Source organism: Dysidea avara, chromosome 12 (genome assembly GCF_963678975.1).
Source record: "Dysidea avara chromosome 12, odDysAvar1.4, whole genome shotgun sequence".
Taxonomy (NCBI): domain Eukaryota; kingdom Metazoa; phylum Porifera; class Demospongiae; order Dictyoceratida; family Dysideidae; genus Dysidea; species Dysidea avara.
This window is the reverse complement of record NC_089283.1, coordinates 3,903,056-3,930,022: the sequence shown is the minus strand read 5'-3', so window position 1 is coordinate 3,930,022 and position 26,967 is coordinate 3,903,056. Positions and strand designations below refer to the sequence as shown.

At 38.2% G+C, this 26,967-nt stretch overlaps 1 protein-coding gene across 2 annotated transcripts; it reads right to left on the bottom strand.

Moving 5' to 3' along the window:
• Nucleotides 1-374: 374 nt before the first annotated feature.
• LOC136240162 (uncharacterized) lies at nucleotides 375-21,642 on the bottom strand. Of its 2 annotated transcripts, XM_066031061.1 has the most exons (7): nucleotides 21,554-21,642; nucleotides 11,850-12,930; nucleotides 6,773-6,870; nucleotides 3,294-3,425; nucleotides 3,030-3,243; nucleotides 997-1,080; nucleotides 375-941 (listed from the first exon to the last, which is right to left on the bottom strand). In XM_066031061.1, the coding sequence occupies exons 1-7, from the start codon at nucleotides 21,629-21,631 to the stop codon at nucleotides 655-657; spliced, it is 1,974 nt and encodes a 657-aa protein (XP_065887133.1). In that variant the 5' UTR covers nucleotides 21,632-21,642; the 3' UTR covers nucleotides 375-654. The 2 variants fall into 2 exon arrangements, with proteins under 2 accessions (XP_065887133.1, XP_065887134.1); XM_066031062.1 differs by lacking the exons at nucleotides 6,773-6,870; nucleotides 11,850-12,930; nucleotides 21,554-21,642 and adding an exon at nucleotides 5,690-6,766.
• Nucleotides 21,643-26,967: the final 5,325 nt, after the last annotated feature.

The window sequence follows — 26,967 nt, the reverse complement described above, 5'->3', positions numbered from 1 at the left end:
TAGGTATAGTCTGTTGAAAAACTATGACTGGGATCAAAATCATATCAAGCAAGCAAGAGTCTATTGTGCAGCAAATCAAACAATCAAAAAGTCCCTAAAAGCAGCAATTAACTTCTTAAGACGCAAACTTTTAGCATTTGCTAGACGATCAAGGCTAAAATCAAGAAATCCAGCTAGGCTAATCAAAATTGTTGATTCTGGCTGCAAGTGTTTTAACTAGCAGTATGAAGGTGACTATCTCTTGAACCAGTATTCAATTTCACCCAAATGTCTTAATCCACATAACACGGTCCGGTGTTTATAAATTTAGCAATTCTAACTTTTACCATTCCATTTTCGTAAAACACAGTTGTGCTTGCTAATCAAATCACCATTATAGCTTACTAATAATATCACTGAATCATCAAAAATACACAGATGGATTAGCACAAAATTGTTTAACACAAAATTAAAATGCAATATAGTTCTATTACATTAATGAGTGCATCTTATGTATGTATGCAAAGTGTACAATAAATGTTCAGCATGGACACTATGAGTAGTTTTGAATGTGCTTACATAAGGGAGTCAGTGTTTGTGCATTTGTGGGGGTAAAATCACATATTACACATTTGAGCTCAAATTTATGTGTTTCCAGGTAATAAGTTATGTAGTTCAAGTGGCAATAAACAATTCTTCAAATATTTCTTCAGTAACTCTTGATAGTTCTTCAACTCCCTTGATCTTTTCTAGCAACACTGACCAAGTTTTCGGACTGACACCATGTTCTGTACTTAACCAATCAATAAATAGTTCTCGACAACATCTTTTTGGATTTCCACTATGCTTCTCTCTTATAGCATTTACAGCTGGTATTTTGAAACGTAAAGCAAAAGCAACATCTTCCCATTCTGCTTTGATCTTTGGAATTACAATCTTTATAAGATCATCCATTTCTGGTTCTTAAAGAAAAGGATTCATGTCTTACAACTATCTAGTACATCTCTTTCAACTCACCATTTGAAAGTGTAACTCTCTGCTTCATGCTTTTCCGTGTAGCCAGATCTACAAGAGGTCCTGGTAGAACAGCCGCTGATTCAGCTGCGTACACAAGGACGATATGATGTACAAGTACAAGTAACTAACTTTTTCACAACGTCCAAGGTAGTGTGTAGTTGGGAAAGACAGACATGGTCAAACACGAACATGGATACATTCACACATATATTGTTAAAATTTTCTTCTGCATTTATTATGTTATCATACTTAACATTGTTCTGTACAGTAGCCTTTCCCAGAGGTTGGCTTTACATAGCATTTATTCATTATACAAGTGTACATAAGCATGCATCCCAAGAGCTTGACTTGTAAGATTAAGTTGGGACACGCCAACTGATGCCAAAATTAACAACAATAGTGTATTCTGTAATGTCATGTGTTCATGTCCAACCATCTCCGCCTTTTTCAATTACCCAATGAAAGGAAACCCTTTATATACCAAAATAATCTTTCCTGCACCTTTGCTTGCACTCAGTGTTACTATAGTAACATGTAATTGATTTATAGTTGTCAAATCTTCTGCAAAGAATCTAAATGGTAAGATTCAACTGTAAAATGATGTTGAAGAGCGATTTTATACTACACCCTGGAGCAACATTACCAATAAATAGAACAAAAAGTGCAAGAAGTAGAGACAATTAATGTTTTCTCTTCAAGCGTTTGTAGTGGTGGCATGGGACCACCTGATATATACCATTATTTACTTGAAACTGCATGGCCTCAAATTTGGGAGAAAAGTATGATTTACATTTGAGTCAATGTTTAATTTTTCAATGTAGCTGAGGTCTGCTGTCATTTGCTTGCGGCAGGCCTGAGCCTATTATACTTTTGAAATTGCCTATTATGCTTTCGAGCAATGCTCCAAAACTTTCCCTATTATGCTCCAGTTATGCCCAGTTGTGTCTCATTATGTTCCAAATATGCTTATATAAAATTGTGTCTTGACTGCTCTATTAGAATATCTAATGCATCAGTGAATGTTCTATTAGGATATTTCAATATGTGGCGACTGTTCTATTAGAGTATATCGATCTTAACTATAATATGTTCACGTTGAGCTGAATCCTCAAAAACATTTAATAACTCATGGATGCAATTACACATGATCTTGAGATTTGGCTCATTTGTAGTACTGCTTGACCCGCTAAAAGTATTTCAAAATCTTTCTGTTCAAATGTTTAACATAATATTTATGGCCAATCAAAATTTTCACAATACATTTCCTATGGGGAAGCCATAAAAATACAATGTCTATTACAGCCTTTTCCTGAACTTGTAATGGAGCCAAACCGTACATGTCTGTTGTTGACACCTTTGCTATTACCAATAATCATCTGGTTGGCTGAAATGTTAACTCTGTTGAGAAAAAATCCACTTTTAATTTTTAGCTGTTTTTCAGGATTCAGCTCAATGTGAACATACTATAATCTTTTCTTCACAACACAGCTGTAAATCTGATTTTTAGCTAGTTTGCGCACTATCCCATTTTGCATCATGCAAAATGGACAGAGTTTCAGCTTCTCTGATCACCAATGCACAAAAAGTTTGTCCATTATGTTGGCATTATGCTCAATGCTTTTGGCTACCTATTATGCCCAAAATTGTGCTGGCATAATCGGCACAGGCCTAGTGTGGGGGTCATCAGTCCACACGTTATCACATGTGTCACTCTGACCTTACTATACAGGCTGAATCAATATCAATCTCATAAGTAAAATAATAGCTATACCAGTTACTGGTACAACCAGCTATCCACTATACTTGACAGCCTGGATTTCATCCAGCTAGAATGAACTGCATTTACATTAGTGTCCATGCATTTAATCAGCTTATTATTGCTTCATGTAGTATTGTGCAAGCAATTACGAGAACATGAAGAAAAACCATGTACCATGACACTGTAGACACCATATAGATGTTTAAATACACAGCATCAACTATAACAAATAATCATAGCTAAATAATACAGTGCTCTGTACACATATATGTACCTTCACTTCCTTTGATGAATGGAAAGTTTCCAACTACAAATGTTCTGTCATTAAACCTTTTAGATACGCTGATTGTAGAATGAAGTGTTATTGAAGGATTAATTTTAATGTATTGAAGTTTAAATCGTGGAGGAAAGACTTTCTTCTTTTCAAGCTTTAACAGCTCCTTCACATTGTCATGATACTTCCAATAATCTAACTGCTCATAAAAAATCTGAAAATATCTGATAAAAGAATGGACAACAATTATTAATATATCTTTACCTCTGTAATTCCAGTTGGATATACAGACCATCCCTGGCTTTCATCACAAGACACAATCAATGATTCACCCTCAGTGAACAAAAACTGAAAGTGATAGTTATATTTTTTCCCTCCATACTGTGATTCAATTACCTACAAAATTATAGAGAACACGTAATAGCTGAAAACTAAGTGGAATTCCCACTTCACTTATGAATTGATTATTGGGGCACACATTCAGACACACAAAAAACTTATGGGCTTGCCTGGTGCTTTTCTTTCTTTTGATGTGATACGTTTATGGGTTCATTGGTCATAAAAATGCAAAGTTACAAATGGAAGAAAAATTTTGAATTTTTAAGTTGGATTAGGGATAAAAGAAGGGAATAGCTAATAGTGAAACAAGAGAGGTGGTCTATACCTGCAGATACACTAATAGACATTCAATCCCTATACCTGTACTTCAAACAACTTTTAACTTGTTAGTTTACCTTTTTATAGCACAATTATGACTACTGAACCCACACATACTACATCAAAAGAAAAACTGGTGCCAGACACGCCATAAAATTTAGTTTGCACTTCAATCCAACAATCAATTATGAATAGTGAAGGACATTATACTTTGTTTTCAGCTATGTTCGGCCTATTACAAACAAATGACAGTATGAGAAAGGTCCTGCAATAAATCCAGTTGCTATGGAAACATGGGCGATAAGTATGACACACAGCCACAAGGAAGCCATATTGTGCTATCATAATAATAGTGAATCAACACCTTGCATAGTTAGCAAAAAGAATTGGGATACAAAGGAGGACAAAGAGAAGTCCATGGTGCATGTAGTGTATGTATTGTCGCTGGTGAAAAGACATGTCTCAGGGTGAAACATGAAGAAATAAAGCCTGTAGCCTTAATTATTATCGAATTATGCTTGGCTGTAGGGATTTAAAATTTCATAGAACTTTGTTAGGGTTGCTCTGAAGACATTTATGGGCTTAGCTATGCCTAACCAATACTTTCAAGCTGTCACAAAGGAAGGTTAGGCTGTTTATTGGATGATATTAACCCAAACCACCATGATCCTTTATAGAAAGTACTGTCATGTACGTATAAGGTAGAAATTAAGCTAGGCAAGCAATTGACAGCAGAGGCTGAGTATTAAAGGGTTTGGACATATATGTAGGTGTGGAGGTCCCTGATTTGAACCCCGGACAATTTGCTTTCAATGTTTAATGTACGGTTTTTACTCTGCTGTATTAGAGTATCTTGATTGCACTTATTTCACATGTTTGATTATTGCTTTATTTCTCCTTACTTTCAGAACTCAAATCACAAAAGATTAATTTTGTGCTTTGATTTTCAACCTAACTGATTGATTTTAAACTTATTTTTCAGCTGCAGTTTACCCTGCAGGCGTGACAAAAAAATCACACTTGGTAATTTTTGAAAATTGCTCGTGACTTGGCATTACTTCTAACAATCTGTACACAAATTGGGATGTAACATGCTCTTTATTCCCTCCAGGTTTGAAGACCATCCAATGAAACTTGCATGAGTGATTATTCGCCAAAGTTTTTACCACCAAAATTTTTACTGTACGGTACGTAAGGATATTAAATGACAACGTGTCAACTCATCAGTTAAGTAGTGTAGTAAGTGTATAGGTAGCTAGTGTTGTTGTTGTAGCAGTACTTTTGTAGCTACCGATCTAATGACGTGGTAGCAGAGGCGCGTGTTTCGCTATCTCCTGCAATGCAGAAAGCGACCGTATTTACTTTTCCAGTGAACTCCAGTAGCAGAGGTTATCACGTATATCAAAGTATTTGGCCAGATCCATCGTGAGACGATGAACTAGCTGACGCATGTGAACGGGAAGCCAGTCGGAAATTCTATCCCAAGAAGTGCTTACACTGAACAGTGGGACAAATTCCTAGGAAGATCTCCAAAGCCAGCTCGATCTTTATTGCGTGGTGGTACGAGCTGGCCTTCACCTCAAGTTCTAGTTACTCAATGTGCTGGTGCGATAATCTAAAATAATTGGCAAAATTTTTTTTGGCGAATTGAACGCTATTTGCCAAATTCGTCAAAGTTTTTTACCGCCAAAGTTTTTTTACTATACGGTATATATCAACAATTTACTAATATGAGTATACCTGTAACCTGATAGCAGTCAACAAATACAGATAGTTTTTAAAGCATTGTGAATAATGTCCATGCAATAAAGTATATTATCTATTATAATATTTTATATAAAATATTAAATGTATGTAAATAAGAGACCAAACCTGTGGTCTCTAATCCACATGCATAGAGACACCTACTCACAGGTGAAATACTTCACTTCGGAGAAAAACATCACAGAATATTATGCATAATAACAGTCTTATACTGTTCACAAATCAATGATGTTTCTTACCTCAATGCAATCAGAATTTAGAGGACAAAAACATACTTCAGCAACATGTGCCTTATGAGGGCTTGTAATATCATAGGTATAATACAGGGCTAAAAATTTTCTGTCTGTTTCCATCCTATTGCTCAGTAAACAAAATGAGCAGAAATGATTGGTAGCAATGACACAATAACCAATGTCAAAATCAAAGTAAGTTCCACCAGATATGTTCTTCATTACAACATTTTCTTTAGAATAACCAGTGTCATTGTCACATACTTCAGCTACGCAGAAAGCGTCAGTGTCTTCTGAGCTCAGAGCACTTGCAAAATGGCTAAGCATCAAGTAAACTGGAATTTTAAAAGAGTAATGAGCATTAATCCAGTAAAAGCTACTAACAGGATAATGTCCACCTGGGAGCAGGAAGGGACCAAAGCGATCTGCAGTTGCTCGTATTTGTACACAATCTCCTTGTGATACAGCACCAGGAGGGATGACAATAGCAAAGTCATGATTTTGATTATAAAATGTACCTCCAGTACAGTCAACATGAAACAAAGCAACAGATTTCTTATGATATAAAGGACACTTTTCTTCTTCTGTCATATACATAACTGGATCCCTTTTGATAGAAGTGTGGTTTAATAACATGTATCTTGATACATAAAGGCTTTGAAGTACAAATCTATTTGTATACGTTTCACAGTTTGGTGGAGGAGAGAAGTAGCTATCAACAAATCTTGGTCTGATATTCCTACCACACACATTCAGGTATAGTAGTGACTGATTAGTGGATAAAATGATATCAACTAGAAATTCAGTTTCCGAGAGGAATGTAGTTAGATTATTATCCATGTCTAAAACTTGAAAATTGGAACAATTTCTTAAAGTGTGAGCAATGTTTACTGCACCAGTTAATGTCAGCAAATTGTGGGATATATTTAACTTTCGAAGAGTGAGGCAATTGGCAAGTGCAGGCAATAAATTTTTTACACAATTGTCCGTGAGAACATTTTTAGAAATGTTAAATTCTTCAAGTGAAAACATACTAGGTAAACTCTTTACAATCAAATTTGTACCAGAAATACCAATGTGACAACTACTCACATTAAGGTTTGTTAGCACCGTCATTCGTTTGACAAATATCTTGGTGATGTCAACTTGTTGCTGCCTTGTATTCAACCACTGAATATAAGTAGTTTCTTCTAGAATGCAAAATAATAACATTAGTAATACGTACATACTACTATGCATACAAGAACAATAGCATGTGTTCAAATTCTGTGGCGGTTTAAGTAATACATTGGAGCTTTTTGCAACAAAAATAATGTTTAAATGCTAATTATTTGAGACATTAATTATCTGAATGGCTATGGATGACATTCTGTCGATGCCACAAATCCGTAAACCTAGCTATAGAGTATCCAAACAAAAAACAGCCAAGCTGTGAAAAAATGGTGCGGCCTTAAAAAGCCTTGGCGAAAAAAGTTGTGAAATCAAAGGTGGCGGCCAAGAGATGGCTGCAATGATGTTGATACTAATAAATTTTAACAATGCACACAGCCATTATTAAATTTTTTTAGCATCAACATCATTGCAGCCATCTCTTGGCCGCCACCTTTGATTTCACAACTTTTTTCGCCAAGGCTTTTTAAGGCAACACCATTTTTTCACAGCTTGGCTGTTTTTGTGTGGATTTTACTTCTTTTTGTACTTTATAAGGCCCCAAAACCAGCCTATGGCTGACTTCCGAGGTTTGTTTTTACTCACATTTCTTCTTTTCTATGAGACAGACTTATAAATGTATTGCATTGCATGATTTAGTTCAATATTTGATAATATTATTGTAATACTCTAATAAAGTGTACATTTTTTGAGGACTTCTAATAGAACATACATAGAATGTTCTAGAACAATTTAGTACTTCTATTGGTAGATTTACGAAATTATATAATTACAAACGTTTGATTGTAAGCAGATTTAAACTAGAAATTTCATTTATAAAGCAGAAATTAAGTGAGGTGATCAGCCAAGGTAGCAGTGGTTCAGTAGTTAAGGATGCAGGTGATAGGTATGGAGGTTCCTGGTTCGAACTCTGGTAAGGTTTTTTCTCAACATTTTTTGTACACCTTTTTTACCCAGTGGTGACTGCTCTATTAGAGTATCTCAATCCCGCAATTTCACACTTGTTTGGTTTTTATTTTATAACTTTGTCGCTGTAACTCTATTGCTATTCAAACTATCAAAAGGCACTGCTACGATGATCAGCCTATCTACACACCAATTTCCAAGTTATTCTTATACTCGGTTTACCCTGTAGCCGTGACAGAAGTTTGATATTTTTTTACGTGAATAAATGCTCGTTAATCCTCAGATTCACAGCAAACTTGGTATGTGAATCCACCGTTACACGCTCTTCATTTGTGCCAAAGATCGAGGCAATTGAGTTACATGTTTGTGTTTTATAGCAATTTTTGCAAAGTGTGCAAAAATATATCAAAGTCCCCGTATGGCATAAGAAGAAAAAAATAAAGAAATTAGAACAAAACTTTGAACACCCATATCTCACAAATGGCTGTTGCGAATTTAATCAAATTTGCTGTGTGGCGTACCCTACCTGGCGGACAGCTATAATGCAAAAATGGTGTGCTTTGGAGAAGGGGCCATGGAGCTATGCATGTGTGAAAAAGCTGTTTTCTTTCTTCCTGTCAATATACTCATGGTGTGGCGCACTGGCTTTCTTGGCCGCACGACACACTACTGTGTGTCTTGATATACATTACGTATATGGTTGCTACAATCATTGCTTGTTTGCGTTACACATCATGCAGGATCTAGTAAAGTGTAGATATCCCTAAAGCAGCCTGTTGTATTGCACAAACAAGCAAATTAATACTTTTAATGAGGTTAATTGTATATTCTCCATCTAATCCTGTTGTGAAAAAGAGTGCCATACTATCAACCACATGTTAATATGAAAGAGATGCAATACAAAAGGGTGGCAGTAGAGAAAAAACTGCACTGAGATATTGTGTAATTTGTAACAGACATTTCTTCAATTTCTTGGCTGCCACCCTTTGATATCACAAACTAGCCTATTGTTGATGATTGCACATTTTTCATAGCTCTGCTGCTTTTTATTTATTTTTATAATTGTATAAGCAAGCCTAAATCCACCCTCTACATGCTACTGCTGCTGATGTATTTGCTGCCGCTGCCGCTGCCGCAGCCACCGCCATCACTGCTGCTGCTGCCGCTGGTACTGCTGCTGCTATCAGAGTTGTTGTTACTTGCTGCTGCATTGCTGAGACCTACCACTGGAATTACTTGTCAAATACTTATTAATGATGCTGCTAAGTTTTAAAAATCATCACTGACTTTCACAGAAGTTTAGATGAAGCATGAAATCGTGCGGCCCAAGAAGCCGGCGCGCCACACCGTGAGTATATTAACAGGAAGAAAGAAAACGCAATTTTCACACCTATGTAGCTCTGTGATCCCTTATCTGATTGAAACCAAATTTGCTAGAGATGTGCCGCCCAGTTAGGGGAGTCTACATACCAAATTAGAAGAAAATCGGTACAGCCATTTCCGAGATACGAGCGAACAAAATGTCGTTTTAATTTCTTCGTTTTTTCTTCTTCTTCATTTCGCACTCTTCGCAAAATTCGCCATAAAACACGAATGCGTGCTCGGATTGGGCTGAAATTTGGCATACGTAAAGGGCTCATTAAGGCGGATCTCCGTACCAACATTGGTAGGAATCCAATGAACATTCACGGAGTTATTACTGATTATTTGCGTAAAATAAGGTCGAAGGTCTGTCACGCCCACAGGATAAACCCCTTGGAGGAATCAGTTGAAAATTGATATGTAGATGGAGCAACCATCGTAGGAGTGCCTTTGTGTGGTTTGAAAGGAATCGGGATAAAGACCATGGAGATATGACACAAAACCCAACCTGTGTCAAAATTACGCGATCGATTTTTATGAATAAAAAAACTATTAGTTTCCGTGTCTACCAGGCAAACCGCTTAGAACAATGAGCTGAAAATCAGTATGTAGCTGGAATAATCATCATAGAAAGTTCTTGCAGTAGTACAGAAGAATAGGATTACAAATCACTGAGTTATGATTCGAAAGGCAACTACGTGCAGCAAATGCGAGATCGAGATACTCTAATAGAACAGTCACCCTAATAAAGCATTCAGCTGCATGTATAATTTACAGTTATATTACATTGCAAGTTATTCTGTAGGGAATTCAGCTACAAACAAGTCACCCTGTAATCAGATCAGCTAGAAGAAGGTACCTAATAGAGAGTTCAGCTACAAAGAAGCCATCATGTAGAGAGTTCAGCTCAAATAATTCACCCTGTAGAGAATTCAGCTACAAACAAATTGCCCTGTAGAGAGATCAGCTAGAAGAAGTTACCTTGTAGAGAGTTCAGTTACAAAGAAACAATCATGCAAAGAGTTTAGCTGCAAACAAATCACCCAGTAGAAAGTTCCGCTATGAACAGATCACACTATAGAGAATTCAGTTAGAAACAAGTCATCCTGTAGAGAGATCAGCTAGAAGAAGTCACATTGTAGAGAGTTCAGTTACAAAGAAACAATCATACAAAGAGTTCAGCTACAAACAAATCACCCTGTAGAGAGTTCAGCTAGAAACAAGTCACCCTGTAGAGAGATCAGCTAGAAGCAAGTCACCCTGTAGAGAGTTCAGCTAGAAGAAGTTACATTGTAGAGAGTTCAGCTACAAAGAAACTACCATGTACAGAGTTCAGCTGCAAACAAATTGCCCTGTAGAGAATTCAGCTACAAAAAAATCACCCTGTAGAAAGATCAGCTAGAAGAAGTTACCTTTAGAGAGTTCAGCTACAAACAAATCACCCTGTAGAGGGTTCAGCTACAAATAAGTCACCCTGTAGAGAGTTCAGCTAGAAGAAGTTACATTGTAGAGAGTTCAGCTACAAAGAAACTACCATGTAGAGAGTTCAGCTGCAAACAAATTGCCCTGTAGAGACAAACAAATCACCCTGTAGAAAGATCAGCTAGAAGAAGTTACCTTGTAGGGAGTTCAGCTACAAACAACTCACCCTGTAGAGAGTTCAACTACAAACAAGTCACCCTGTAGAAAGTTCAGCTAGAAGAAGGTACATTGTAGAGAGTTCAGCTACAAAGAAACTACCATGTAGAGAGTTCAGCTGCAAACAAATTGCCCTGTAGAGAATTCAGCTACAAACAAATCACCCTGTAGAAAGATCAGCTAGAAGAAGTTACCTTGTAGAAAATTCAGCTACAAACAAATCAACCTGTAGAGAGTTCAGCTAGAAACAAGTTACACTGTAGAGAGATCAGCTAGAAACAAGTCACCCTGTAGAGAGTTCAGCTAGAAGAAGTCACATTGTAGAGAGTTCAGCTACAAAGAAACTACCATGTAGAGAGTTCAGCTGCAAACAAATTGCCCTGTAGAGAATTCAGCTACAAACAAATCACCCTGTAGAAAGATCAGCTAGAAGAAGTTACCTTGTAGAGAGTTCAGCTACAAACAAATCACCCTGTAGAGAGTTCAGCTACAAACAAGTCATCCGGTAGAGAGATCAGCTAGAAGGATCACCTTGCAGAGAGGTCAGCTACAAAGAAATCATCCTGCTTCATCTTTTCTTCTTCCTGTAGTAAAGAAAAAATGACAGGTTAAAAAGCCCTAAAGCCAGCCATAGGCCAGCTTTGGGGTATACAAATACAAAAAGAAGTGAAATCTAATCCAAAACAGCCAAGCTGTAAAAAAAGAGTGCGGCCCTGAGAAAGGCTATGGTGAAAAAAGATGTGAAATCCAAGGTGGCGGCCAAGAAATGGCTGTGATGGTAGGTTAATGGTAAAAATTTTAATAACAACAATTCAGGTGAATTTGGTGCTGCTTGGTCTTGGCACAAAATTCACCTGAATTGTCGTTATTAAAATTTTTACCATTAACCTACCATCACAGCCATTTCTTGGCCGCCACCTTGGATTTCACATCTTTTTTCACCATAGCCTTTCTCAGGGCCGCACTCTTTTTTTATAGCTTGGCTGTTTTGGATTAGATACTTTAAACAAGCACTCCATATGTAATATCTGATAACTAACCACATACACATACACCTTTAAGACTGTTATAATTTATATGCACAGTTACATACCTTCAATGGAGGGTGGGACATGCTTGAACTTTTGCAGTTCATTGGTTAATTGTAGTTGTTGTTCTATCATTAACAACTTTGGTGGTAATGTCTCACTCTTAATATGTAATCTAGTACTCTCTACCTGCAAACTTGCTCTTCCAACAGTGTAGTTATCTGCAAATTTTTCAATATCATGTTCAATATCAGTGATAATGTATTGACAATGCTCAAGTGTAGTGTGTCCTAACGACTTGTCTAATTTTTCAATTTCCTTCAACTGTTTACACACTTTTTCCATAGCAGGTCTATCATGAGGATCATCCTGTAGACACTCCAACACCATATCATATAAAATAGTGCTACCATCACGATTACCTTTTAAGGTATTTATCTGTTTTGACCTTCTGTCAACTTCTGAAAGTTCCTTATACTTCCCTTGTTCTGAAGTTTCAACATATTTATTGTCAGGTATAGGAAACTCTTGTGTTACTGTGTGGATTATAACACAACCAAATGAAAACACATCCAACTTAGTGGAGTAGACAGGATTAGGTTTAAATGACTCAGGTGGCATGTGAGCTTCATTACCAGGAGCAATGGGTAATCCTTTATCATATTCCTGATCATAAATTATTGCTTGTCCAAAATCAGCAATTTTAGCATTACATTTTTCAGTTAGTAAAATATTATTACCAGTCAGGTCACAGTGGATAATTCCTTTCTTGTGTATGTAGCACAAACCACATGCTACATCATGTAGTATAGAAACTTTAAAATGAAATGACCTTTTGATATTTAAAGTTTCAGTAAGGTTCATCTTCATTCTCTCCATCAACAATACTGGAGACTGAGGGTTATCTGATGTGAAGAACACTCCTAATAGTTGTATAATACAGGGGTGTTTAAGAGTCAGTAATACTTTGAGTTCTTTGTTTAGTGACTTGTGGGATTTCTCATTACTTGGCCGTATCCTCTTCACCACACATTGCTTCCCACAATACAGGGCAGCATAGACCACACTATAAGAACCATATCCCAGTACCTCAGGAGTGATGTAGACATCTTCACTTTTGATAATCAACGAGTCACCAAACTCCAGCTGTGAAAAGTATATAATATGTGTGTGAGACCATTTGCACCTGTAGTAACAGTTATAATACAATATGTCTTTTACATAAAACATAAAACCATATACATGTTCTGGCTGATGAGTTCAGGGTGAAAGGTCATCTCTATTCATGGTTTTAGACAGCAAGATTACAATAAGAATAAAAGACTGTCATGTTCCAAACATTTTGTATCTGCATCAGTGGCGGAGCAAGTAGTTGATATGAGGGGGGGCTGGGCTGACCCAGACCTATTTCTATGGTTTGGTAAGGTGAGACCAAAAAAAAAAAAAAAAAAAAAAAAGGTCACAACCAACTGACAAGAGCTTTCCACCTCACCAGCTACCATTTTTAGCTGATAAACTACATAAAAATCCTTACATAGCTGGCTACACACTAGGGACCCGCCGATTATGCTGGCATAATAATGAGCATAATAGGTGCCTGAAAGCATTGAGCATAATGCTAGCATAATAGGCAGAACACTTGTGCGTTACCATAAATTCTTGCTTATCAAAAACATATCACAGAAAAAGATCGATATACTTTAATAGAACAGTCAGAAAATAATAGACAGCTGACTGTTCCATTAGAGTATATCGATCTTTTCCATGACTTGGATTTTGACAAGCAGGGATTTAGAGTCTATGCTTCAGCAACTTACTGTTTTCTCATAAAGTGCAAATTTACTAGAAAAACATGAGAACTGAGGTATAAATATTGAGCATAATTTGAGCATAATAGGTAAATATTGGGCATTAATTTAAGCATAATAGGCAAAATTTTGAGCAGTGCAGTATAGCATAATAGGTAAAATAATGAACATAATCGGCGGGTCCCTACTACACACTGACTACTTTATTAGAGTGACTGTTCTATTAGAGTATCTCGACCTTTATCACGGTTTTCAGCCCCACTCCAAGAAAGATAATTTCGGTGTGATATCATTCTGAGGGGGGCTAAGCCCCCCTCAGCAGACCGAGGGGGGGCTTCAGCCCCCTAGCCCCCCCCCCCCCCCTTTCCGCCGCCTATGATCTGCATGTCACTAAAAATAGTAAAGTGCTCACATATTTGGCTCATATAAGCAGTATTACAAAAGTCACTACATCTACCAAACACTCCACAATTAATATTTTATTGCATGAGACTGATAATGTGTCACAGCAGACATAGACAAACCTTCACTTACACACAGACAAATCTTCACTTACACACAGACAAACCTTCACTTACACACAGACAAACCCTCACTTACACACAGACAAATAACACACATACGCAATTCAAGGACATCACAATCAATACAAGGTGGAGAAACTGGCATGTGTACCACAAGGAGGGAAACAGCCACTGAACAACATTAACTAATATTAGGCCTAGAAACTACATAGCTAGTACCTGATTTCTTTATACCAACTTACTAACATTCATAGTACAGATATTTTAGTATGTAGTACAAGGCTCAGCCTTACTGCTAAACAATACTGTTGTAGGATAATATTTTTCTCCACAAAATAAACCTGCTTTTACTAAGCCTTCACAAACGCTGGGTAGTATTGTTTAGGCATAACCCAAGCTCAAACATGCCTACAGAGCAGCCCAAGGTGTTTTCAATAAGTTTCTGTATACTGAATTTCAAATTTTCATTTAATTGATTTTTCACTGACTAAATAACTAACTAACTGATGTGCGCAACTCAATACTGTAGATTTTTTTCTTAAACTTAGTGAAAATTAATACTGGATGATCCATTCCACCATTGTGAAGCAGTGTGTTTTGGTAGTGGCTAAATCACTAAATGTGACCTAATTTTAGAAAACCGTCGATATCCGCACAATTTTCAAAATGCATTTTATTTGTTCTTTGTTATCTACAGGGACAGAGGAATGGACTAGCTAAGTTTCAGCTTTCTATTAAGCAGCATTGGAAATACAGCACTAGATAGCCGGACGAGTAAATAAATTGATATGTACAGAAGCTATCGAGAAAAGAATCTACAGGCGCTTACATAAACCATCTTAACTTACTGATACAACGACGAACGGAATTGAATCTTAGCTCACTGTGTTCGCCATGAATTTGTGCATCCACCAAGGTATAGTTTTTTCCCCAGGCATGCTTCTGTGTTCAAGAAGGAAGGCAAATTCACTGAAAAACGATCGCCGGTAAATTCCTTCGTAACCGCAATGAAAACAAACGTCTGTAACTTTGGAATCCGTTAGTGTATGGAGATGAAACAAAGATTTTTGTACTCCCAATAAACAGGCGAACACAATGATGCCCAGGATTTATCCATTGGAGACTTTATTTGCCCACCAGTGAGGCGATAAAAACTTGCGTAATTTTTTTCTGGAGCTTGCGTTTTTTACCTATAGTTTTAAATGCACAAAAGTACTATTGTGCGTATAGCTAGATCGACGTGTAATAGAGTAGTACTATAACTAACTGAACAGCTATTATTATTATTATATATGATGTAATACTATATTGCGCATGCGTGAGCTCTTTAATGGCACATATTCATTTATTAAAAACGCGTAATTAGAAAATACGGCACAGAGGGCATCGCATAATTAGTGTTTTGTTGTCAAGGTGTAGTTGACAGTGTTTTTGTGTAGTTAGTAGTGCTTTGCTTGTACTGGACAGCAGTTTTGAACAAGGTTGTAATTAGAACACCAGCTGACTAATTTGGCGCGGCTCACGCTGTGGTTAAGCTTGTTTGCATTCACTGAACATATTGCGTAACAATACAGGAATTTAGTTTTAAGGTTTGTGTACTAGCTGGTCATAAGGCTTATATACTTATGGCTTTTATACTTGGAATATGTCAGTTGTTGTAATTCTGTGATGGCAGGTTGTTCAACAAAGATTTCTGTGGCATCCACAATAATTCTTGTGCAGGGATATTTCTCTTTAAAGGGTTTAGGCATATTAAGTGACACAAGCTCTTTTGGAGGCCAGAGTGGAATGTTTTTAAACTGAAAAAATAGAAAATTAATCCAGGTGTTGAAGATCCTGGAAACAGTAGGCTGTGATATACCAAACCGATTTGCTAAGTCTTGTTCAAATAGACCCAATTTTACATGTACTAACACAAGAAAAAATTCATTAAGTGGTGAAAGTGCTCGTGGTCTTCCTTTATTTGTCTTCTTATCATTCTCAGTAGATGTGCTACCCCAGTAGTTCAGTTTGTTAACACATGGACCCAAGAAATTAAAACAAACCATTAACATGTGTAATGACGAAAATCCAGTGTAGAAATGAACTTTACTGTTATCATCCTGAATATTCTCCAGCCGAAAAAATTGATTTTTGTGTAATGTTTGGCAAGCTTTCTCTGATTCTTATAGTTTTCTGTTTGTTTCTGATAAGGTTTCCTCTAGTGTTTGAAGGTCTTGGCATGTTAGATCAGTGTTCACTCCAATGTCACTATATTTAACTTCTTTGGGTTTTACTGCATTCTTCTTTTTTGTAATTAATGGGTGGCGAACAATTGGTCTGCGTGGTGGTGGTACTGTGACTCTGGTTGGTAATTCTGGTAACTTTAAAGTTGGATATTCATTCTTGTGCAAACGTCTTCTTTTTGCATTTTTAAAATGGTCACTGCAAATTCTGGTGGAAGTGTTAATGGGTAAGTCAGATCTACCTATTTTATGTACCCATACTTTCAGCAGTTTTTTGTTGTGCAGTGGTAAACCAAAGTAGCTGATGTTGGTTTCACGGGTTGACCTGTTGCTACACTCAGGAACAGCACAGGAATTAACCATAATTCGCTATAGGTATCCAGAAGCAGTAGTATGAACTATATCTTCACAAGAGTACTATGTCTTGCTACACAATAGCTACGCCAGTTAATATGTTTAGTGTGAGCCACTACACAAGTGACTTGCCAACAAATTAGTCGCTATGCCACTTGCCAACAAATTAGTCAGCTGGTGTTCTGATTACAACCTTGTTCAAAACTGCTGTCCAGTACAAGCAAAACACTACTAACTACACGAAAGCACTGTCAACTACACCTTGACAACAAAACACTAATTATGCGATTTAACGCCCACAGAGACGTAGCTAAGGGGGGGCAAGGGGGGGCATTTGCCCCCCCATCACTAAATGATTTTTTTAAAAACCTTCGTCACAAGTTTACCAGTATTAAACTGACACGCAAATGACTGTAAATTATGTACACTACTACGCGGTATCACCAGGGGTTGCTAGTGAATGCGCACACACAACATTCAACTCGCTCGTGAATCCATCGAACGAAAATATTAGACACATACTTCTATATTTAGCCTACATTACTCGCGTGATAGAACATTTTTGAATCTAAAAAGAGTGACCCGCTTCTCCACGGCAGGAGTCACAACTCACAAGTGACAAAGGAGACCAGATGATGCTACGAACCTACTGTCTACGAGGTGATAAAGTGTTAGCTAAATAAATGTACCAAGTTTATTTTATCGAGTCGATCACACTGGACCTTTGTACGTACGGCAGTGCAGTCTGTTTTTACTTTGTCAGTCAGTCAGGTGGATCAGTCAAGCTTACAAGTTCTGCTAGCAAGACAGGTGGGATTTTGTCCAATACATGGCATTTGAATTTCGCTGAGTGAAGTGAGTGAATACGTCATCCTGTCAGCAGTGTGCTAGGACTGCAGCACAGGCTGTGGCTAACGTAAAGTAACCTGTATTTGCACTAAAGTATTAGCTCTACCGGACTGTGGATGAATTTGTTGGAGTACAGTTGTGGCACGTGCGATGATGCTCGACGAATATAGCTACCTCGATTGGAAGCAGTCAGTACTGAAATAGTTACGTAGCTAGTTATTTAAGCTGTAATAATACAACACCGTATGTTGGCTAGCCCACCATTGGGTCATTAGCCTTTTTTGCAATTATGAATATTTTGAGTGTTTCGTGGGGGCATGCCTGCCCCTCCATCACCTTCTGGCTAGCTACGCCCCTGAACTCCCATGCCCTCTGTGCCGTATTTTCTAATTACGCATTTTTAATAAATGAATATGTGCCATTAGAATATGACTTGTGCCTGAATGTGAGTGCGCCGACAGTGGAAGTCCTACCGAGATCCGAACGTACCGGGACAATCCTGCAGTGAAGCGTCATTGGAGGACAAGTCAAGGAAGACTGAATGTTTCTTTTCCACTTGGACGCAAGATCTCGGATAAGATCAGGCTGATTCTCACCAAACACGTGCCGCTCAAGGTGTGACTCTTCTGATTTTCACGCAGCAAGTCTGAGTGAAGTTAGCCGTGAGTAACTGTGAGTTTGTCATATTCTCAAGCACTATTTTAACAACAATGAGTAATGAAAGTGCATCGGTAACAGGCGTGGTAGATAACATGCAAGGGGTGGGGTCAGGACGAAACCCTCGCACCCACGTGCACGTAGCTCTTAATTCGGCGCAACTCAAAGCTGGCCAGCTGCGCAGTCTAGGCAAGGCACTAGGTCTGCCTACGTCAGGGTCTGTTGGTGATCTGAGGCTCATGATTGAGGGGAAGATCACGGAGCTTGGCCGTGACCCTCGCAACGTACAGGTTGCACTGTCCAGAGATAAGGACGAGAGGAGCTTCACGCTGTCAGACCATGAGGGAGTGTTCCTCACAGTTAATCCGGAAAGTGATGAGCCGGAAGAACAGGACGACAGCAGTGAACACACACGTGGTCACGAGCCCTCACATTCACCCATGCCCACAGACGAATCCAATGAGCTGGAGACAATTCGTAATGAGAGAGATGAGCTACAAACCACAGTAGATACACTAACTCAAGAGAAGGCTACTTTACAAGAGCAGCTACAAGTAATGCAACAGGCACTAGAATCCAGTAAGACAAGAGTGAAGGAGATTTGGAAGATGAGCTGTGAGCAAGTAGAAGAATTTGATGAAACAACAGCTGCCAAGGATAGAGAGATTGCAGAACTGAAGCTAAGACTGGCAGGGCAAGTGACAGAGGGAGGTCACTCACCCACACCCAGCTTTGATGGCTCAACAGAACTGCCCATAGCTTCTCGACAGTCGAGAAGAGGGAAAGCACCTCCAGTAGGTATTCGCTTAGATGACTGGCTACCTAGTTTGCGTCGTGCAGCGAACTGGAATAACTGGACAGAGGAGGAGCAGTTAATACAATTTGCTGGACATTTGAAAGGGCGAGCCCTGGCAGAATGGAATCTCTTGACAGCTGAGGAAATCTGTACCGTAGAAAGAGCAGCTAAGAGCATGAGAGATCGTCTTGATCCATGTAGTAAGGTCATGGCAGGCCAAGATTTTAGACGAACAATGCAGAGAGATAGAGAATCTGTCTCAGATTTCATCTGTCGACTTGAGAAGGCAGATCATCAAGATTTATGTTTCTTGGATGGCCATGCACTTGCTACTTCAGAACACCACTCAGAATTACAGGACTCATGGTAGCCCAAATAATGTTTTGGACCTGCTCTTAAGTCCCGTTGAAGCTGCATCACATTATTTGTCTCAGAGTGCTTCCGGATTGCACAGAGTGCACCATGTGTTATTTTGACAAAAACTGATTTGGTAAGACCACCACGTCCATGGAATGCAGGAAAGTCTTCTGCTAATTTTTCTAATTTTGACCTGTATCCTTTCACAGTGTGATTCGCACATTCAACTTTATTTACATACCTGCTGTAGGACAGTACTGTGGTGCGAATGTTGTGGGATTATTGACATACCTGCCGTAGGACAGTACTGTGGTGCGAATGTTGTGGAGAGCTGAACTATCACCATCTCCTATTACTTCGGTGTATCTGACACCATGCATTTCCTCTGATATTCTGAATCCAGTAGCAATGATGTCAGCTTCCATTGAAGTTGATGATCCTGTCCAGTTCTTAAAACACATGTGTTGAGGTGGGTCAACCTTGTTTTTATGTGCAATAGAGCAAATTGCACAGTATTTATGTATTTCTGACTCCCATGTACAGGAGCTTGTTTGTAGCAGCCCCAAAAATCACACCTACACCTGAATTTGCATTGTAAGAATGCTGTTGTGATCTCTTGCTCCAACCAGCATCGACGATTACTGTGATAGCAGGTACGTATGCCTTGATGGTATCGTTTGTTGTTAATTGCAATTTGTTTTTCTTCCCTACCAGTTTCTAACATCAGTTCAGTGAGGTACTGATCAAATAAGTGACCTAAGCATCGTTCAATGTCTATGAACACAGGCTTTGATAGTGGAGGAATGCCAATAATGCTGAGAGACTGCTCCAGGTTGCTGAATCCACCACCTGTGGCTATTTGACCCATCACAGTGGCGACGTTACTTTCATGTGTTGACCTAAATGTGCCATCTTTCCTTGTAACCATTATTTTATCACTTGAAGTGAATTTGAATTCTTCATGACATTTTTCACATTTAGCTAAAAAAGTGCTGCTAAGGCCATCCCGCTTTACTTCCCCGATCAACTCTACAGGAGCTTGACATGCAGCACTGTGATTGGCAATTTTGTGAATTGCCTCCTGTAAACTTTTGAGGCTAATGACTCGGCTACCTTCCAGATGTAACCTGGCATGAGGAACATCACTTGAGGTACTAGTATCAAGGTCAGTGCTGATGTTGGAAGTGGTGCTACCTGGAGTGGTGTCAGTACTGGAGGAGGTGGTACCAACTGGAGTAGTGTCACTACTGGAGGAGGTGGTACCAACTGGAGTGGTGTCACTACTGGAGGAGATGGTACTAACTGGAGTGGTGTCACTACTGGAGGAGGTGGTACCAACCGAAGTAGTGTCAGTACTGGAGGAGGTGGTACTAACTGGAGTGGTGTCACTACTGGAGGAGGTGGTGCTACTGCTACTATCTATAGTTGTGAATTATTTTCTGTAATATATTTATATTACATTTTAACAAGACTTACCTTCATGATCAGGTGTCGATTCGTCACACTGAGGGCTCGTGTGGCTGTTCCACGGTTTGTTTATAGCTTTTCTTTTGGCTGCAAGTGTCGACCTGCAACAGCTCTTCATTCATTTTTGTCTTCTAGACTCACTACCCATGTCAGGAATAAAACTTACCGCCAAAACTTTGTCAATGCGCATGTAAGACCTCCCCTTACCTTCCTTCGGCTGTCTATTCGCTCTAGCTTTTCTTCGCAACAGATAACTTTCGTTGCGCCCGCGTAGTAACTAATCGTACTTGTGGGTTTATTATTATGTAACAGATTGTGTAATGTGGTTTTATACGTTGCAAGGCTTCTTAACTGTAATGGCGCCCATTTTCCCGCTTGACCGCCACCTTAATGTCACTCCAGATAAGCAACAGGATCAAGATACTCTAATAAAGCAGTCACCCTTATACAATGCCATGCACAAATACAGTCACACAAGTATCATAATTATGCTATAACAAAAATGTAAACAAACTAGTGTATTAAAAATGGAGTACGGATCCAAGCAATAAAAAGTATTGAAACAAGAAAGATATTAATGGTGTATTACAGCAACATAGCTGCGAAAATGAATTACATAACATGCCACATGCCAATGTAGGGATTACTCACATAGCTATATTGGTCATATCTCTTTTGTTTCACTACTTTTATTGCTTAGATCCCTATTTTTTTGTAAATACACATATGTACCTTCTTCAGCTCATTAGATTTTTCAATCAATCTCCTCTTTTCTATTTTTAAAGCATCACAACTCTTCTTATATATCATTAGCTGTGAACTGATATTAGAAATGTCTTCTTCTAACTGATTCACTTTAATTTGGTTGCTTAATATTTTACCTTTCTTTTCCTAAGCGTAAAAGATAGATTACACACTTGCAGAACCCGTTATACCTGTAATTCTTTGTCCAAGGAAATTATGTTTCCTGATTTCTCAATCAATTGTGACTCCAAGGGATTGATCCACTCTAGTTGCACTTGTTGCATGACTAATGACCACTCCTAAAAAAATTAATGAATCTATATTGAAACACACAGTAGTGCCCAAAAGAATCGATACAACAGAAAGTGTGATATATTTTGGTCCTACAATAAATTCTGCCTAGTAATGTATAAAGGCCTTAATAGCTGAGGTTCAATGCCGTACATATGTATGTACAATCAAGTTAACATGATTTACTATGAAGAAGAATTAACAACTGAAGTAAAGGAGCAACCAAGCTGAGTAAGCAGATCATCGTTGGTTCACCAAAAGGCACATCCATCAGTACATTTAAGTGAAACCAATTACCATTCAACAGGAAGTTTGGATGAAATTGATGAATTGGTTACATTCGTCAAATTTTAATTTGTCAAACATCAATGTTTTTAATTGGTCAGTGCTGATTAGTTACTTTGTCAAATTTTCCTTTTATCAATATTTCCTGTTGTACAGTATTTTACAAGTTTAGCTAACCATTCCTGTTTATGTAAACACTCCAAGTAATTTTGATATGTCCTAGACAGTATATGTGACTGCATGCAATAAAGTGTAGATATGAAAAGGTAGCTATTGCCTCAGTGAGGTATATGAGGATGACAATGAGAAGTGCTCAAACATTAAATAATTAGTGACTTTAGACACAAACTAGACCAGCTGTTGAGAACACACCATCATATAAACAAATTATTACCTGCAAATCCAGAATTATTTTGCATATGATCGACTTATTTTCAGCACTTTCATCACTAATCTTCTGTAATTGTACAGGAAGATTGATTGTTCTTTCCTTGCCCTGTAAAAAATTATTCTATGGTATGTATGTACATGTAATAGTTGTAACATGGGCGTGAGAGGTTTGTCTGTAATATATGCCTGACAGCCCAAGGACCACAGGCTGGGGCTGAGGGTGTACATATCAGGTAAAAGCCTGAATGCCCTATGGTACAGCTAATACTGTATAGCGGGTTTTATAGCCAGGAATTAATTTTAGCATTTAGGGTCTTTTGCTAAAATTTAATTTGTGAGGATTTTGGCACCATGATAATAATGTTATCATGTGATTTAGTTTAAGGTCTCAGTTTATCACTAAGCACTCTGGAAAGATGCATTGCCTATCAAAAGCCAAGGATACAGCTGTGTACGGTTATGTGAGTGGAAGCAAGAAGTACGGATAAGGAAAGGTGCATGTGACCAGAACTAACTAATGGCTCTAACTAAAAATAATTGAAATTTAGCCTGCAAGCCTGCTAGCAAGGGTCCAGTTCTATATTAATCTTTCTCCCAGCCCATGCAGAGTATAGTTGAACAACAGATACAACCAGGAATGCGAAAGACAGCAGACAAAGTGATGTAACAGTTGCATGTACAACGCCATGCAGCATGAATCGCATTGTTTTCACTTTGCTAGTTGAAATTAAACTGGTTTTCACTTGTTACAAGTGTTACCACATCAGATTTTTGCATGTATATTAATTAAAAGCGAGATTTAAAATTTATTGTTACCATTCAATCACTCTACCACTTTTTTTAAATGCAGGAAATTCCAGATGCTACAATAACCCACTATACAGTATGTAACACTTTGTGATAAAACATGCAAGTAAGACAACCAACATGGAAGTGCTCAAAAGTCACCATGTTAATATACAGATTAGATTTTACACAAAAATGTTTCTTTGCAGCGTTACAGGACATTTACACTAAAACAATAATCAAAACAATCCAATAGTGAAGTCACTTACAATAAAATACTGTAACAGAGTACTTTAGTCAAGAATTATAGGTATACAGTGTTCCCTCAATGATCTGAGCCTCTATTATCCGAACACTTGGTTATATCCATACAGTAGAAATGACTACTAGACTATTAGAGTATTTTGCCTAAGACATATGTCCTATTAGAGTATTTGAATAGGGTTCTGTATATTATTTATGTAAATGAATGGGCTTTGATTATCCATGAACTTTTGATTATCTGAACATGTCTTGGACCCAAGTCAGATGATTGAGGGAACACTGTAATGTAAATAGACCAGCTAATTTGTCAACACTGAAAGCTATTGTACTTCTTTGAACCTCCAAATATTCAAGATCCAGAGGTTTCCATTTAACTGAGTACTGTAAATTTTTCAAGTGAAAGTTTCCCATGAGGAGCCAAAGGACACTATGAACAGTCAAGGATGAGATTTCTACGTTTTTTCAATTTATGAGACTGGTGACCTTTACCAGACACTTTCTGTTGGTCATTCATGTTTGCTATTAGCATGGTTAGTTAGCACACACATACCAAAGTAATTGCGGGTCGAAAATTGGCTACTCAAGTGTCAACTACTCGCAAGTGTAACGTTACCTCTGGGCGGTGCTATACATTGATGGAGACAGGTAAAGTCGACAGTTGGCTGATTTATCCCAGATGTGGCATGATGGACACGAGTGCAGATATGCATGCGCAATAGCAGAAATGGGACAAATCATGAAGAAACTGGCTGTGGAATGGATCACATTGTAAGTAAACTGTGTACAATAGTTCTTTGTAGTGTAATACATCTTAGCAAATAACCAGTTGGGATTCCGTTGTTTGTTCGGGATGGTTTTTACCGAAGTTTAGACTTTGTTGTCTAATAACTTTGTTGCGGTTACTGTTATGTAAACAAAAACAACACAGTCAACCTCCTTAGTTTATAGCAAGTATTTAGATATATGGTTACAAAGTAGTTTTGTGTACTGGACGGTTAGTATGGTGCGATTCGGCAATTCAGCCAGAGGCCCTGGCGAATTTGGCTGTCAATGGGTTAATGGTAGGTACAGTGAAACCTCACTTAGCGGCCACCTCTTTAATAAGACCACTTTATTATATTGACCATCTCTAGTAGGTCCCAAACATAGCTAAACAGTACAGTGGAACCTCCCTTAACGGTAACCTGAGTTGGGCGGTCACCTCAACATAGCAGCCACGTGACTACGGTCCTGACCAATTCCCAATCAGTTTGTACAGAAATAGTTTGCATTAAGCGGTCACCTCTATAACACGTATAACAGCCAGCTTTAGCAGTCCCAAACAGCACTTCGCTACACAAAAGGCCTCTCACAAAGCGGCCAGTTACAGCTATTACGGTGAGTAAACTAGCTGCACTACTTTATACTTCTGTAATACGGAAAAGTTATAAACTCACAGTATAGAAAAAGAAAAGCTCATGGCTTTGCCTCTTCGTGTGATTCTAATTAAAGTTCACCTTACTATCTTGATCCTGGATTTGTAATTGTGTAGTTAACAGTTCGCTGTCTTTAAGGAAGTCCCTGTTTTTACTTTGTAGCCAGGGATCATAATCAGCTGAATTGCTGTCTCCAAACTCAGAGTAGCTCAGTTCACTGAGGCTCTTTTCTACTAATTTGTCTGCTAGCTAAAGTATGTAAGTAAGCGATGTACTAGACTGGAGTGTATCTAAATGCATTTTTATAGCTAAACCTGAGTATATAAGTCCCTGGAACCTTTGTATAAAGGCCAAACCTCAGTTTATGGCCTATGGTTGCTTTATGGAGGATATTGAGTTAGGCAGCCACCTCTCTATAAAGGCCAAATATTTCTGGCCCAAAGGTGACCGCTCCACTGTACTTTATGACCTCATTAATAAGGCCACCTTGTTATTAAGGCCAAATTTTTTGGTCCCAGAACTGGCCCTATTAATGAGGTTTCACTGTACTTATATGCATTTTTATTTTTCGTAACTTTTCTTCTTCAGGTTTACTGATAGGCACTATGAAGTATTGCTGACTGGTCCATGCATAATGTGGTACCTTGAAATGCTAAAGCGGTACGTAGCATGTCTTGTATACATACATGTTGTAATGTGTTGTACACACATCTTAGAAATAAATATAATTGTATTCTCTATAAACACTCAGTTCCATTGTGCCACTGGGTCATAAGTGGGTTGAGGGATCATCCTGGACATTTGGGTCACATTGCGTCCTGGCCAAGTGGATCTAATCCACTGACAGAATATACAGGATGAGATCACATGTACAAATTACAGTGGAACTTGTTTATTGCCACCTTCAATCAATAAGCAGGTAGCAGTGTATAAATTCTCAATTTGGAATTGGCTTTTTGAAAGAGGTTGTCTGGCCATTAAGACAAGTTGTACTGAAGGAGTGTACATACCGTATAGCGGGTATTTCTTGCGCAAACTTTAATGTCGCATTTGGAAAGATTGGCAATATTAAAATTCACAACATTTTGTGCAACATAACCTTTTGTTTGTCGTGTGATATTGTTACATAGGGTCCTTGTGGCGAAGCATGAACATGTCTATTTTGAACTACTTTCAACGGAAGAAAACTTTCCTAATCCTCATGGACCTTTATCTAAAACTATTTCTCCTGTCACCATTGAATCCGCTAATTCTGAGGTTTGTGAAGTTTATGCTAGTCAGGCCAGTGGCTGTTCGGCAAAGAGTAGTAGGGAAAACAGCCCCGTGTCTATTCAGATACAAAAACAGCTGAAATGGGCAAGCTTACATGCAGCGAAGCGGTTCACAAATAAATTGGGGTTTACCATCAACAAAAGTATAATGAGATCAATAAAGGATTACTTGGATAAGTGATATGATAAAAGACTACGAGAGAAAGATGATACAATCTCTGAGTTACCAGTTAAAAAAAGAGGGAGGCCACTCCTTCTGGGGAAGAAGCTTGATGAAGCAGTGCAGGAATAGATACTGAAGCTCAGAGATCATGGGTGTGCCATAAACACCACAGTTGTTATTGCTGTGGCAAGAGGTTTAGGAACAGTGTTGGAGCGAACAAGACTTGCTAATATGGTGGACCTGCTACGTTATCAATACCTTGGGCTAAATCCTTGTTAAAAAGGATGGAGTTTACTAAACGAAGAGCCACGACAAAGAGCAATCTACCCCAAAATGATTTAAAAGAGGCCAAGTATTCCTTTCTTACTGAAGTAGTGGAAACCGTTGATATGAATGATGCTCATACTCAATTGGGACCAGACTGGTATCAATCTGGTTCCAACTGCTCTTTGGATGATGGATAAAAGAGAAAAATAAAGAATTGCAATTGAAGGCTACCAAGATAAGTGACAGATTACAGCTGTCATGTGCAGTAGC

What these genes read in the sequence shown, in the direction of transcription:
- LOC136240162 (XM_066031061.1), bottom strand. Translation starts at nt 21,631, where the DNA reads ATGATATATAAGAAGAGTTGTGATGCTTTAAAAATAGAAAAGAGGAGA. An exon ending in TGTCCCACCCTCCATTGAAG is followed by an intron (nt 6,871 to 11,849) that starts GTATGTAACTGT and finishes TTTGCATTCTAG; the next exon opens with AAGAAACTACTTATATTCAG. An exon ending in GAGAGTTACACTTTCAAATG is followed by an intron (nt 942 to 996) that starts GTGAGTTGAAAG and finishes CTTTTCTTTAAG; the next exon opens with AACCAGAAATGGATGATCTT.